This window comes from Nicotiana attenuata, unplaced genomic scaffold (assembly GCF_001879085.1).
Source record: "Nicotiana attenuata strain UT unplaced genomic scaffold, NIATTr2, whole genome shotgun sequence".
Classification (NCBI taxonomy): Eukaryota; Viridiplantae; Streptophyta; class Magnoliopsida; order Solanales; family Solanaceae; genus Nicotiana; species Nicotiana attenuata.
The window spans coordinates 74,844-91,626 of record NW_017670556.1 but is presented as its reverse complement, the minus strand read 5'-3'; the positions used below and the strand labels follow the sequence as shown (position 1 = coordinate 91,626).

Below are 16,783 nucleotides of genomic sequence, written 5' to 3'. Positions count from 1 at the left end.
CATTGAGTTTTGAGTGTGCATTTGACCTCCGATTTGGGAGATTTTTATATGGTTAGACTCGTGAGAGTACGAGGGTTCTGAAAATGTGAAAGTTATTCGTTTCCGAGGCGTTGGCCTGAAGGGCATTTTGGTCATTTTACCTAATTTCACGCCGTAGCTTTGAATTAAATAGCAAAACCAGTTGTTTGCGATGTTATTTACAATGTGTAATTGAATTGAATAGATTTGAGCCATTTGGAGTCGGATACTCATGGCAAGGGCGTGGTTTCTAGTTGATATTGAGCCGGTTCGAGGTAAGTGGCTTGTCTAACCTTATGTGGGGGACCTTTCCCCTTAGGTTTTGTTATGTGATATTTGAGTGCCTAGTACGCGAGGTGACGAGCGCGTACTTGAGCCAATTGTGGAAAAATCCGGTTTTTACTTAAGATATCGAGACTGAGCCTTCCTTCATATTTGCCTTATTGTACTTGGAATTATAACTTGTGTTAGATTAGACAAGCATGTTTAGTTGATCCAATTTGCCTAATTGTTTAAGTTGCCTTGACTGAACTACGTGAATCATGATAGGCTAGTACTACCTGTTGCTTGTCTTTGTACTTCCTTCCTTAGTATCTTCTGGTTGTGGTTGCGCATTTACATTGGGACTACGAATGTGGGATTCCGGTAGCTCCCCACCCCCCCTGTTTGTTTACTTTGGGACTACGGGTTCAATTCCCGGTAGATCCCCTGCACTTTTACTTTGGTACTGCGGGTTAGATTCCCGATAGATCCCCCTGCACTTTTACTTTGGGACTGCGGGTTAGATTCCCGATAGATCCCCCTGCACATTGATAGTTGGACTACGGGACGGTATCCCGGGAGATCCTTCGGATATACACATATGATGGACTACGGGACGGTATCCCGGGAGATCCACTGGACAGTTGAGAAAAGGACTACAGGACGGTATCCTGGGAGATCCTCATTGTTACCATTGGTATTTAGCTGTACTTACTCTGTGGTTGTTCCGTTCTTTGTGTATTTGATATTTCCTTGTTTAACCTGTCTTATCTCACTGTTGTACTCATTATTATTGTCAGTTTTTCATACTGTTAATTTATTATTATTTTATCTCAGTAGGGCCCTGACCTTCCTCGTCACTACCCAACCGAGGTTAGGCTTGGCACTTACTGAGTACCGCTGTGGTATACTCATGCCCTTCCTGCGCATGTTTTTCATGTGCAAATCTAGGTACCTCCACTCAGGCGCACTATCCTTGAGGCGAGGAGATACACGGAGACTTCGAGGTATATCTGCCGCGTCCGCAAACCAGGAGTCTCTATTCTGTTCGAGCTTTAGTACTTAGTTTATTCCTTTTATCTCAGTTGTTTAGATATTCTGGAGTTAGAACAGCGTACTATGTTCTGTTAGCCTGTGGTTCCCGTGAGTTTCCGGGTTTTGGGATTGAGTTGTAGATTTCCGCATTTCTTTTGAGTTGTTTAGGCCGAGCAGCGTAATATGCAGTTATCATTTTAATATGTCTAGCTTTATTTAACCATTTCGCAAGTTAGGTTGTTATTTCCGCATTGTTAGGCTTACCTAGTTGTAGGAACTAGGTGCCATCACGACATGTTCATGAAGGGTGAACTGGGGTCGTGACACTTACCCATTTTGTATTTTCGAGGCCTTGAAAACCTCATTTAGGGTTGCCTCGATTTGCATGCGCAGTCCGAGCGCGTAGCCGGAAAGCTTAATATGAATTCTGTGAGAAAAATGTTAATTTTTGATATTAAAATGAATAAATTTGACTTCAGTCAACATTTTGGGTAAACGGACCCGGACCCGTGATTTGACGGTCCTGAAGGGTCCGTAGGAAAATATGGGACTTGGGCGTATGCCCGGAATCGAATTCCGAGGTCCCAAGCCCGAGAAATGAATTTTTGTGTGAAATTGTTTTCTGGAAATAATTAAGGAAATTAGAAATGAAATTTGATTAGAAGACTATGGTATCGGGCCCGTATATTGGTTCCGGCGCCCGGTACAAGTCTTATATATGATTTAAGCACTTTCTATAAAGTTTGGTTGAAAACGGACGTCGTTTGACGTGTTTCGGACTTAAAATGGAAATTTGATGTTTTATGAAAATTTGGAAGGAATCAAGGATTTTGAGGCTTAATTCGATGTTTATGATATTATTTTGGCGATTTGATTGCGTGAATAAGTCCGTAGGATATTTTTGACGTTGTGTGCATATTTGGTTTGGAGCCCCGAGGGCTCGGATGAATTTTGGATAGGCCGTGAGTGCAATTTTTAACCTTGTGAAAATCGGGTATGTTCAGCTCTGCAATCTTCGCATTTGGGAAGAAGCTCTCGCAAATGCGAGCAATTGCATCGCAAATGCGACCTATTGGTTCGCAAATGCGAGTAGGGGCTAGTCGCAAATGCGACATAACTGGTCGCAAATGCGAAGCCCGGGGTTTTTGAAAGGGTTCGCAAATGCGAACTATTTTTCGCAATTACCACATCAGCAGGTCGGGGTTCGCAATTGCAAACCCCAGTTCGCAAATCCCATACCTACAACCTGCATATTTTATACTTAGTCGAATTTTGAACCATTTTTCACCCCACTTTCAAAACACAACTCCTTAGGCGATTTTCCAAGAACAAGACTTCTTCCAAATCATTTGTAAGTCAATTTTTACTCATTTCTTTCAATCATTAACATCATTTAACATGTTTTCAACTTAAAATCAATGATTTTCATGGGTGAAATTGGGGGTTTTGGGTAGAACCTAGGTTTTTCTAAAATTGGGGATTTGGACCTCAATTTGAGGTCCGATTTCAAAACAAATCATATATTTGGTTTCGTGGGGGAATGGGTAACCGGGTTTTGGTTTGAACCTCGGGTTTTGACCACGTGGGCCTGGGGGCAATTTTGGAAAGAAAAACTTTGGGAAATTCATTTTTATGCATTCAAATTAATTCATTTAGCGTTTATTGATGTAATTAAGTAACTTGTGACTAAATTCGAGCGGATTGGTGGTAGAATCGAGGGGTAAAGCTATAATTGAGGCTTGAGTTGAATTCAAAGCAACGAGGTAAGTGTTTGGTTTAACCCTAGCTTGAGGGATTAGGAGTTGGGTCTTATTTGCTTATTGTTTTGGTGTCGAGTACGACGTATAGGCATGGTGATGAGTATCTATACGTTGGTGTCGAGCATGACCGTGGGTCTTAAATTGATAATTCTTGTATTCTTAATGGATTCTATGCAAGCTTGATTGATGATTCTCGATACTGAGCAAGGATTTAGTTTATTTACGTGGACATTAGTTATAACTGAGTATTGGTATAAATTGTGTCAAGTAGAAGTTGAATAAAATTGGTTATAGCTGACTCTCCCTTGCCGGGGCATTTGATTTGATATTTTGTTCCCTTGCGGGGAAGTTATTATGTTGTTGTTCCCTTGCCGGGAAGTTATTACATTGTTGTCCCCTAGCCGGGATTATTTTGTTATATCGTGTTGGATTGAAATGGGAGTGGGTGGTACGCCTACCACAAGTGATTGATGAATGGGAGCGGGTGGTACGCCTACCACAAGGTTGATGAAATGGGAGCGGGTGGTACGCCTACCACAAGATATTATGAAATGGGAGCGGGTGGTACGCCTACCACAAGGTTTATGAAATGGGAGCGGGTGGTACGCCTACCACGAGTTGATGAAATGGGATCGGGTTGCACGCCTGCAACAAGATGAGCTGAACATGAAAATTGTCTTTATTTCTTATTTCTGTGTTAGAAGCTAGACTGTAGATTTCTTCTCTATTACTCCTGATATTCTATTTATATCTGTTACCCCTGAAGCATGTTCCCTCCCCCAGTTTTAGTTGTTTATTTCTGTTTGCCTCTTCGTTGTATTGTATATATATACCTGCACAGGTTTATCTGGAGTGTGGTCCTAGCCTCGTCACTACCTCGCCGGGGTTAGGCCAGGCACTTACCAGCACATGGGGTCGGTTGTGCTGATGCTACACTCTATGCTCTTTTGCACAGATCCGGGTGTCCGAGTAGCTTACGGTGCGCAGCAGTAGCCAGGGAGCAGTCCTTCAGTCCACGAGATCCCGAGGTAGTCCTGCAGGCGTCCGCAGGCCCGGCATCTCTTTTATCCCCTTTATGCCCTGTTTCCCTTGTACCGAGATAGAGTTTTATTATTTTATTTCAGACCTTGTATTTAGCATTCTTAGATGGTCCGTGAAATGTTGTGACACCAGGTGCTGGGTAGAGACTTGTATTGATGTTTAGACGCTGTTGCTATATTTTCAGTTCAGACTTCCGCTATCTTTTATTAATCGTAGTATTTTAAATTGCTTATGCATCTATAATTTAAATTGTTTAATCATGGGTAAAATGAGTTAGGATGATGTTTGCGACTGTTCTTGGCTTGCCTAGCTTCCACGAGTAGGCGCCATCACGACTCCCGAGGGTGGGGATTTCGGGTCGTGACATAAAGTGAAGCAAATTTTCTGAACAGGTATGTATCATTCCACCTACTCTATGTTTGAATAAGATTCAATAGATTGTAATTTGCCACAATCATATATCGAATTACTAATTCATTAATTATTTGTGGCATAGACATTGAGATGCCTTTATTTTGTCTCATATGATTAATCTAGACGAGAATAAGTCAATTAGAAGATTTTGAAATAGAAACTCTCTAATTTACTATGTATATTTATTGTTTTTAATTTACTGTATATATTTATGATTTTGCGTGTGTGTATTTTTACAGTTGGTGTGTGGCATACAACTAGTGAAGCATGTGTGTATTGAAGGGGAAATATTAGGGATTATGTAGTCATCTATTTTGTGTATATATCTTGACATTTTCTGTCTGATTTTGAGGGAAGAGCGGATGGATTGTGGAAATATGGTATTAAAGCTTCTGTTTGAGTCAAATCATTCTTCTTGGTGGCCCTTAGGAATTTGTTTGATCGGATATTGGTACTTTAAATTTAAATGAACTGAACCAAAGTGTTTTAAGGTGAATATTCTGTAGGGTAATTTATATTTTTGTTGAAACCAGTAAACATTTCTTCACTAGGCTCAATCTTTGTCTGACACACAACTTCTTTAAAATCTGCTGCATGTATAACTTATAAGATCTTTGGTATAAATTTTTGAAAAAATTTAATATAATGGAAAAATAAAGGAGTTGTTGATAGTTCCCATATTATTTTTAGTTTTGATATGTCTTTAAGAATTTTGATATCGCTGCCCAAGTAAGTCTAGTGCCTCTTCTCTTGCTTTGTCTTGCCAGTCAGTGTGCAGTGCTAGAAGAAAAATAGTCCATGAGAGCAATGTCTGAGTTGTTTTTTGTTCAGTATTCATCAATTATTTCTTCAAATATGATCTTCTCTCTTCCAGCAGTATCATGATTAGCTTTCAAAAGCATTCCAAGATAATCTGTTGTAATGTTGTCCATATTGCTTACCATTGCACACACTCTTTTCTTGATTATCTCTGTGAAAAGTTGCTGGATTTTTCTTTCAACTTTCACGGTTGAAAAACTTCCATTTATACGGTATAAGTTTTTGAAAACATAGTTTATGTGCCTTCAAATGAGAAAAAATTCTGCATAAATAGATCTTTGGTATGTTATACTAATTACTTAACTCGGCTAGTGATGCTTCAATAGTTCAATAAATTTTAGGAGAAGAAGACAGTAAACTCTTATTAGGAAATGATGTGCATCAGGCTTTCCAGATTGATGATTTATGTTCTTTTTGAATTTTTCTTTAGTTATTTCTAACTATTTGGTTTGTTAAACTAATAGATTTTACATCTAATGAATATACTAAAATTATATAGTATTTTTGGTAGAATTCTACAAATCAATGGCACCAGGCGGACGTGCCTCTAGACAAACCACAATTACAGGTGCTTCTACTCGAGCAAGCCGATCATCTGATCCATCAAATAGTAATAATCCTACTCCTAATACAGGTAATACGTACCTTTTATTATATTGACTAGGAGTGCATCTATTAATTATTGTTTGTTCTCCTTTTTTCTGATGCTTATTGCTCATTGTTGTCAGTGTACTATTTTTTTGTTGTTTATTCTTATGGATCCTTTTTTTTTGGCTTTTTCTGTGTATTCCATATTGTTTTTCTATATGCAGCAAGTATATCCTGCACTTTCTAATTCAGACTTTTGGTAGTACTATTTTTATTGAAACCTTTGCTGTAAAATTGAAGTAATTTCTTATGGTCGGGTCAATTTCATTGCAATTCGAAGGTATATTGGGGATTTTCATTTCTGTGGAAGTCATTATCTGACAAAATACATTGCACCCATTCTTTCTTATTGGTTTTAATACTAAGGGTAGCCAAGAACTTCACACCTATTGCAATATAATTCTTGAGTTTATCTTTATAAAACAAATGGATTGTGTTTAAAAGAGGGGATGTAAATAAAGTTTCTGATTGTCGCCCAATAAGAAGTTTCAGTAAATTCTTACTTTCCTCGACTGGAAAGAAATAGCAATCTTTATATTCCAGCATCTAGGATTCTTTTGTGTTTAAGTTGGAACCAAATATATTAACATTTCAAACTTTCGTTAATGTTAAACTTGAAACAGTAGAGTTTTCATTTGTAGCATAGCAATTAATTACTAATATATATACATGGTTACCATTTAAGAATTTTAGCAAGTATTTTGAACTGATTTTTACTTTTTAAAATCAGATGATTCATCTAGAATCAGGAAAGTTCGTGGAAGGACAATGAGAAAAGGTCTTGAGAAAATGAAGAAGTCTATAGGGAGAAAGATGGTTATAGACATCCCAGTTGGTAAAGGAAGGCCAGTTAAGGCAATTCCATCAGCAAAGCTATCAAATGGGTTAGGAATTATTGCTCGCAACTTTCTTACGCTTCCAAACAAGTGGAAGGAACTCACAAGAGAGGATAAGGATGCAACATTAATTAGATGCCATGTAAGGATTCTATATTTTGGTAAATTTTATTACATTTTAAATAAGTTAGATTTTAATCTTTTACCAGCAAAGGAAATTTTGATTGTTTTGTGAGTGTCTTCAAAACTTCTCATTTTGCAGGAGAAGTTTGAAATTAACTTGGACGAGCATTACACCAAAGATAGCTGTGAGGATATTCTGAAAAATAGAAGCCGAAAATGGCGCTACAAATTAAAAAAGCTATTTGAAAGTGCAAGCTCCGAGGAAGAGGCTCGTAAAATTGAAGTGCCAGAGTTGACACCGAAAAATTGGAACAGGCTCTGTGACATGTGGGCGAATCCAGAGCATAAGGTAATTTCTATTCATATTTGTCTCGTTATATCTTTTTCTGGCAAACAACATTCACGATTTCTCTTAGAAAAAGGTAATTTAAGTAATTAAGTATACGAACAAACAAAATGTACATAAGATATTTTCAGTAACATGTTTTTCTCTACTTTGTAGCTGCAACATTCATTAATGGATGATATGGCTACATTCTAGAGCTTGTTTGGCCTATTTATTGCTGTCGAGGCTTTGTTTGTGAATCGTTGTTGGATTTCTAGTTTTCTTATATGGCATTTCGTGAACCGGTTAGCTTCTTTTGCTTTGCTGATATCTGGTTTCCTCTTGTGAGGATCATCTGTCGTGTTGGCTATGAACTCAATATTTGCACTGGGATAAATCACTTCTTTAACCACCTGTTTCCATGTTAATACAGTTTATGAGTGTTTTAATAACATAACTTAGCACTTAAAACTAGACATATAACTTGGTTAAATATTAGACATTTCATGCTCTTAAGTAGTAAATTACTAGAACTTGACTGTTAAGCTCTTATTATATTTTGGTGTAAACTGGAATTTGTAAATGATGCTGAAATCTTGTTAGATCTCATTTCCTAATTTGCAGCCCCAACGTTAGTGCTGATACTCAATAAAACTTACCTTTTCTAAGAAAAAAGAAGTAGAAAACTTGATTCTCATCAGACATTCCATCAGCTATACTTTTATATTGAAGATTAATGTATCCACTGATTTAGTTAATATCTGATCTCTTCTCATATGGAAGGCATATCTTCTATGTAAAGCAGTAATTTTATTTATGTTTGAGTTGTTCGAACTCGGAAAGCATTCTGCGTCAGTTCTTCCTCTTCCTTTCTATTTGTTTTTTTTTTGCTTGAGTTCTATGATCCCTGCCTACATTAGAAAGTCAGATATGTGGGATGAGAATTGCTAAAATGGGAGAAACTTATAATTTGTATAAAAAACAGAGAACCTGCTTAATGTGTAATACTTGACTCTCTGAAACAGACCTTGCCTCATATGTGTAAATATTTTCACAACCAGACACCAAACCTATTCATAAATAAGAATTTTTAATCTGTTTGTATATGTTATACAGTCATCTAGATATCATGCCCTCCAGTTGCCCATGTAAGAAAGTCGCGCTTCTATTAAAGTCAACAAAGATCTGAATTACTGCTCTTTTTCCTTCTTTGTCTGGTTTAAGTTGTCAACAATATGAAATGAACTAGAGAGGCTGCATTTAGGATGTTTGATTGAACTCTTTTTGTATTAAGAATAGCTTAGATAGTTAGATGCGTGTTTAGGGTCTTTGGTGGAGTTACATATTCGACTTTGGATCAATGTTTGGACCACGGGAATATGAGAAAGGGTCCCAAGGATCAAGGGGAGTCTGCCGTGAAACATTGAAGCCTATTTAGTTATTTCTAAGTTTGAGATATAATTTATAGTGAACAAAGTCATGGTGAATTGGTAATTGAGAGGTGCGGACGTTTCTGTGCAACTTTTTCTTTCGTATCACTTTACTTTTCTTTAAATCTTTGTCAGCATGCTTTAGTTAAAACTTTTAATTATCAAATATTAGTATCACATCTAGGACCTTAATAACAAGGAAAATCAATTATATGTCTGCGTCATGTATTCTACAACAACTGTTAGTTGTAGTATTTTACGGCTCTTAAAATATATTGAGCTTTCTGATATAAAACCTTTATGTGTTTCCTTTCTCTGGGTTTATTGTATAAATGGGCAGTCAGCATATAAATTATGTCTTGCTGTTAGTTGGGAAGCCATAACTACTCTCTATTTGCTGTCTAATGTTGCTTGTCACATCAATTTCTGACTCTGCAATGTTCTGTCTCACAAAACTCTCAAAAATGGTTGCCTTGACAAGAGTTGGTATAGGTAAAAAGCTTTGGTCCACATACATTCATTACCTTTTGTTGAACCTGTAATCTAATCATGTCACTGTGGTTGAGGTTCAATCACCCTACACATTCATAACTAAGATGATATTTTAGTAATATTTCATATTATTTTCATATTGTGTAGGTGTGAAGGAACATGAAGGAGTAGAGCCAAATAGGATTGAGTTCTACAAAAGCACCCATTACTCGAGTGAAAAAGGATGGTCATCTCCAGAGGCTGAGACTAACTACGTAAGTAATATTTTAGTAACATGTCACATGTATTCATTCTATCTTATAATTAATTTAACTAATGTAATATTTTTATGTAGAACAAAATGAGAGATTTGAGAGCTCGGTCTGTTTCTGAAGAGAATCCAATGACAATTGATGAAATTGTTGATAATGTACTTGGTACAAGGTCGGGATATATTAAAGGCCTTGGCTATGGTCCAAAGCCTAATACAACTACAGCAACAAAAAAAAGGACAACAAAATTAGAAGACGCTCTTAGGAGGGCAAAAGAGGATGCTGCTACTGCCCAACATGGTTTACAAGAACGTTTGAATGTAGCTGAAATTGAGGTAGCAAATCAGCAGATACAGATACAAACATTAACTTCTGAGTTGGGTACTCTAAGGGCACGCCAAGAGGAAATATTAAACATTTTATTGGCTCATCACCATCAAGATTAGAAGTACTACATCTTTAAATGATAAATTCAATTATAATTCTTTTAGCATCTAAGTTCGAATGTTTTTTTAATGATACAGCGAAGATTGAGCTCCACCAGATTATCAACTTTGGGTACACTAAACTTCACACTATTTAATTTTTTCTCATTTTTATTTATTTGTATCACAATTTAATTATTTATTTCTCCAATTAAACTTTATGTCTAACAAGAAGTTGTAGTTTATACCAGTTATATTTTATTTATACCATGATACAATAAAGTATTAACTTAAGTCTTAATTTTTTCTCTATCTTTTATACATGTATATAAAGGTAACTATTGGATCAAGACTAATTGCAAGTGAAGTATCACTGCATTCCTCCACTTCTCAATCCTAATTTACGAGTAATATTTCTCAGTTAGACTTTTATGTTGGACATATTTACTTTAATTATGTTTCTTTTAATTTAAGGAGCTTTTATTTCAATATAGTTTTAATATTAGTTTTAAGATCNGAACTTATTTTTTGCAATTACCACATCAGCAGGTCGGGGTTCACAATTGCGAACCCCAGTTCGCAAATCCCATACCTGCAACCTGCATATTTTATACTTAGTCGAATTTTGAACTATTTTTCACCCTACTTTCAAAACACAACTCGTTAGGCGATTTTCCAAGAACAAAACTTCTTCCAAATCATTTGTAAGTCAATTTTTACTCATTTCTTTCAATCATTAACATCATTTAACATGTTTTCAACTTAAAATCAATGATTTTCAGGGGTGAAATTGGGGGTTTTGGGTAGAACCTAGGTTTTTCTAAAATTGGGTATTTGGACCTCAATTTGAGGTCCGATTTCAAAACAAATCATATATTTGGGTTCGTGGGGGAATGGGTAACCGGGTTTTGGTTCGAACCTCGGGTTTTGACCACGTGGGCCCGGGGGCAATTTTGGAAATTTTGGGAAAAACTTTGGGAAATTCATTTTTATGCATTCAAATTGATTCATTTAGCGTTTATTGATGTAATTAAGTAACTTGTGACTAGATTCGAGCTGATTGGTGGTGGAATCGAGGGGTAAAGCTATAATTGAGGCTTGAGTTGAATTCAAAGCAACGAGGTAAGTGTTTGGTTTAACCCTAGCTTGAGGGATTAGGAGTTGAGTCTTATTTGCTGATTGTTTTGGTGTCGAGTACGACGTATAGGCATGGTGACGAGTATCTATACGTTGGTGTCGAGCATGACCGTGGGTCTTACATTGATAATTCTTGTATTCTTAATGGATTCTATGCAAGCTTGATTGATGATTCTCGATACTGAGCAAGGATTTAGTTTATTTCCGTGGACCTTAGTTATGACTGAGTATTGGTATAAACTGTGTCAAGTAGAAGTTGAATAAAATTGGTTATAACTGACTCTCCCTTGCCGGGGCATTTGATTTGATATTTTGTTCCCTTGCTAGGAAGTTATTATATTGTTGTTCCCTTGCCGGGAAGTTATTACATTGTTGTCCCCTAGCCGGAATTATTTTGTTATAATGTGTTGGATTGAAATGGGAGCGGGTGGTACGCCTACCACAAGTGATTGATGAAATGGGAGCGGGTGGTACGCCTACCACAAGTGATTGATGAAATGGGANTTAATATTAGTTTTAAGATCAATGGTGAATATTTTTGTTATTACCTTTGATTGTTTTTATTTTTCTGTTATTACATTGATTGTTTTATTATGTTATTTCAAATTCGTATAACGTCAATCTAAAACAAATATGAATATAAACGTCATCAAACATTTGTTATTAGTGACAAAATAGTTTACTTTTGTATCGTTTTTAGGAATATCACATTTTCGTCACGAAACAAATTAAGTTCATCATAAATTCACTATATTTAGTGACAAAAATAATTTATGTCCCAAAATCATCTTTTTATTGACTACGAATCAACGTTGTATTTTTTGACAATTGTAATTGTCACTAATTATGATAACTTATAGTGACAACTTTGTTTTGTCGATAAAAATATTTTTTTTAGTGACGAGATGATAGTTTTAAATACAAAATTATAATTGTCACTAATTATATATTTAGGGACGAAATACTTTTTTGTAGATAAAAGGTAGTTTTTAGTGATAAAATTACGGTTTTTCAACTACGAAACACACATAGCTTTAGAGACATTTGACGTTGTCACTAATTAAACTAAATTTTTAGAGACAAGACAGTTTCGTCGATATTAAGGAATTTTTTGTGAAGAAATCATACTATTAAGTACGGTTTTTTGTACTTTTTATGACAAATAAATTCGTCATAAATATTACGTATTTGGGGACGAAAAAGAATTTTGTATTTAATACTTCATTATTTGGCGACGAAACACAAAGTTGCCTTTATATGTTATTAGTGACGGTGTTTTAGAGACGAAAGATTGACAAAAAAAATTTCGTCACAAAAAATCGTTGGTGACGAAAAGTGAATCATAGGTGACAAAATAATTCATCATTGATAATCAAATTTGTTGTAGTGCACCTATGGGGTAAATTCCTTCTTACAAGGTTAGAAAGGAGACTTACCTCGCTCCGAAGTTCCATAACCGGCTCCCAAGCCATTCAAGCAACTCAAATCGATGCCCAACGCTCCATAACTAGTCAACATTATGCAAACCCATTAATATCTACTCAATTACTCATTTTAATCCTATTTACAACAAATTCCCAACTCCGCTTGAAAAGTCGATAAAATCACCGTCTAGCCCACGTGCACGGAATTTCGAAAATTTTCAAAGATAAACTTTACCCATAACCCCACGAACTCAAATATATAATTTATTCCAAATTCCATGTCCAATTTCGTGGTTAAAATCCAAAAATACCAATTTCTAGGGTTTCTTCTAAATCCCACAATTTCTACTAATTTTTATGTCTAAATCCGTATATAGACAATGTAATTAACTCACATCTAGTAGAAATCACTTACCTCGTGTTTGATGAAGAACTTAGTACTCCAAAATTTCTCCAAAATCGGCTTCCATGGAAGAAGTGAAGTGAAAATGAGCCAAACTCCCGATTTAAAGAGAACACTGCCCAGGCGACTCTTCATTGCGAACGCGGAACATCCCTCGCGTTCCCGAAGCTCAGAAACCTCACACCCAGAAATCCTTCTTCGCGAACGCGGCAAGACCATCGCGTTCACGAAGCACAATCCGCCTCAGCCCCCATTTACTCCACGCGAACGCGAGACAGGGATAGCGAACTCGAAGCACCACTGCCCAACCTTTCGCGAACGCGACCCTCCTGCCGCGAAAGCGTAGAAAAAAAGAGCCCTCAGTCCAACTCCTTCTTCGCAAACGCGTGAGGCCCTTCGTGTTCGCGAAGAACAACACCAGCACCAGCAAACAGCAGCAGCAGTTCAACCAAGAATTGGCCCGAAACACACCCGAGACCTCCGGGACCCCGTGCAATCACACCAAACAGTCCCATAACATAATGCAAGCTTGCTCGAGGCCTCAAATCACATCAAACAACATCGAAATCATGAATCACACCCTAATTCGAGCTTAATGAACTTTAGAACTTCAAACTTCAACATTCGATGCCGAAACCTATCAAATCACGTCCGATTGACCTCAAATTTTGCACACAAGTCACATTCAACATTACGAACCTACTCCAACTTTCGAAATCGGAATCCAACCCCGATATCAATAATTCCACTTCCGGTCAAACTTCTCAAAAACCTTCAAATTTCTAACTTTAGCCAAATCACTCCAAAATGACCTACGGACCTCCGAATTCACTTTCGGGCGCGCTCCCAATACCAGAATCGCCATACGGAGCTATTCCCAGGCTCGGGATCCCAAACGGACATCGATAACATTGAAATGCACTGCAACCCAAATTTTTTAAATTCTTCCCAAAATGCTAATTTCCACAATAGGCGCCAAAATGCCCCCGGGTCATCCAAAACCTGATCCGGACATACACCCAAGTCCAAAATCATCATACGAACTTGTTGGAACTTTCAAATCCTAATTATGATATCGTTTACGCAAAATCAAACCTTAGTCATATTCTTCCAACTTAAAGCTTCCGAAATGAGAATTCTCTTTCCAAATCAACTCTGAACTCCCCGAATTTCAATTCCGGCCACGCGTACAAGTCATAATACCTGAAGTGAAGCTACTAACGGTCTCAAACCGCTGAACGACGTGCTAGAGCTCAAAACGACCGGTCGGGTCGTTACAGACGTTGTAAATATAATAACCGAAAATATATATAAAATCTATATATTTTATGTATAGATATACATTCTGTATATCTTATACAAAATTTTTATAAGTTTATACACTTTTTCGGAGTAATTTCTGGTGGGCTAAAAGTGATAATACCCCCCCTTTTTTTTTCCTTTAGAGACCAACCCACAACCTACAAAGTTAGGTGTCATTAGAAATTTATACACGCTTTGTTTTAAAATTAGTTTGATTTGATCGTTTGTTTTTGAAAAATGAGTATTAGAATTTAGTTCTAAAAGAGTTGGTTTTGAAAAAAAAAAAAGTTAAATATCTGAAAATATTTTAAAGCATCATTTGTCAGGAAACATACACTTGATAATCAAGAAATTTAAAATTGATTTAAATAAAATAAAAATATGGTTTAAAGAAATAAGTGGTTATTTTGAGATTAAACATGCCTATAAGTAATTTATTTTGCTTTCCCAGTTTAATCATTTTAAGTTAGTTTTTTAATTATAATTTCAAGGTAGGAGTAAGGTCTGCGTACTACACACTACCCTCTTCAGACCCCACTGATGGAATTATATTGGATTTTTTGTTGTTGTTATTGTTGTTTCTAATTATAATTTGTAATTATTGACCAAATAATTATTAATACATTATTATTATTACGATTAAAAATAGTCTTATACTACATTTAATGCTTGTTTGGTGTTATGTCATACACATAAAAGATTATTAGTTAGAAGTCACATAAACTTTGGCCAATATCACAATCATATAAGATAGAATTTGGCATTCAATGAAACTTAGCCTTTCATCCTCAGATAGGTTTAAGTTATATGCAATATTAATAATATAAAAATTGTTTCCACTTACTGTTCAAATTAATATGTAATAGCATATTAAATATTAATTTATTAGATTATTAGTATTTATCGTTGAAATTACTTATAAATAATTTATAAATATTTTATTCCATCGAGCCGTCAATTAAAAGAAAATGACCAATTGATAAGTACCAAACTAAAACTTCCCTTTTTTGGAGCCCACAAATGTTTTTATTTTTTAAATTTTCTTTATCTGTCAACTTTTATGGTTACGCGGAAATTATTATTCCTTTTCATGAAAATGACATTCAGAACATGAAATTCTTGCAAATAATACTCCCTTCGGTCCAAAATAAGTGATTTTTTGATCTTTTTTTTGTGGTAAAAAATAAGTGATTTTTCCAAATTTCAAGAATGAATTAATTATTGTTTTCCCACATTGTCCTTGGAGTAAATAGTGTTGGAATATGTGTTAGGAGTGTTTATGTGAGATAGTAAAGATTAATATGGTCAATTCCATTTCTAATTAATGCTAAAAGGTGGGTTTCTTAATCTGTGTGAAAACATCCAAAAAATCACTTATTTTGGACCGGAGGGAGTACATTTTAAGTGATAATTTATTTCAGAAAACTAACAATGATTTGCAAAATAATTCCAAACATAAGTTATTTTGGGTTTTCCTTTTCTTTTTAGGCAAATGACATGCTCAGCCTATATAAAAATTAAGAATGAAACTCACTCATAAGAAGTCAGTGTTAACATATAATTGAGTAAATAAAAGTTTGTCATTTTTAACAACTTAAACGTTTAGATGAGATTATCACATTTATTTAGGAGAAGTATTTTTATTTATGAATCTTTATGAGCACAATTATGTTTGCTTCTTTGATTCATTCTCCGAATTATTTTTCGTGTTTCGAGGTCTGGATCATCGTATTTCTTGAATGTTACGATGATACGGACTTCTCTTGGATGTATTTGATCTCCATGAAAGTCGAACATTGTGTAAATTTTTTTCATAAAAATATTCGATTATCAAGAAGCGTCTGGTCGCATTTTAAGTTAATGATGAGGTATAACGTCTCTTGATCATTTCGGCTTTGAGAAAGACATTATTATTTTGATCTCTTTATGAATCTCGAGAGTCTATGGGATTTTTGAGATGATGAGATGACCACATAATTCAAGAAACTTTCACTATCCGTTGTGTTAACGAATGTAAGTTAAATAATAAAATTATTCAAAGATTGTATAGATTTAATTATTATTATGCCTAATCATATGCTTTAATCACCGACAATTCCCACCATAATCACATAAAACGTGTTAAGGTATCATTGTGCTAAATCTCTGATAAATTGCTGCAATCATTCCAATGCAGAAAAACCCAAAGAGATGTTGAAATTAAAGTGAGATAAGCTAATCATTCAATTCTTTTACCCTTTATAGAGGCCAAAAGATTAAAGTTGCTGCCACATGACCAGGAGGTCACGAGTTCGAGCCGTGAAAACAATCTTTTGCAAAAATGCAAGTAAGGCTGCGTACGATAGAACCTTGCGGTCCGGCCCTTCCCCGAACCTCACGCATAGCCAGAGCTTAGTGCACCGGGCTACTTTTTTATAGAGGCCAAAAGATGGCCTTTTTTGCAAAAAGGGTAGTGTCCAAAAACCAAGAATAACACATTTATAATTAGACATCAATGATTCAATGGGCAAATTGATGAATTAGAAAATAAAATATCTTCCCTCAAATGTAAATTTTAAATGAACAAAAATGATGCATGTCTATGACTTATTGACTAATAATGGCTATGATGACATTTGGGAGGGCCCTTCTCTCTCCCC

At 35.7% G+C, this 16,783-nt stretch overlaps 1 protein-coding gene across 1 annotated transcript; it reads left to right on the top strand.

Moving 5' to 3' along the window:
* The first annotated feature begins 5,873 nt into the window (after nt 1–5,873).
* Nucleotides 5,874–7,628, top strand: LOC109240913. Its single transcript, XM_019407597.1, has 4 exons — nt 5,874–5,982; nt 6,727–6,974; nt 7,095–7,304; nt 7,497–7,628. Exons 1-4 carry the CDS (start codon nt 5,874–5,876, stop codon nt 7,626–7,628), a joined length of 699 nt encoding a protein of 232 aa, XP_019263142.1.
* The last annotated feature ends 9,155 nt before the right edge of the window (nt 7,629–16,783 follow it).

Coding starts and splice junctions, on each gene's coding strand:
- LOC109240913 (XM_019407597.1), top strand. CDS start 5,874: ATGGCACCAGGCGGACGTGCCTCTAGACAAACCACAATTACAGGTGCT. Junction 5,983..6,726: donor TAATCCTACTCCTAATACAG/GTAATACGTACC, acceptor TTTTAAAATCAG/ATGATTCATCTAGAATCAGG. Junction 7,305..7,496: donor GGGCGAATCCAGAGCATAAG/GTAATTTCTATT, acceptor GCTACATTCTAG/AGCTTGTTTGGCCTATTTAT.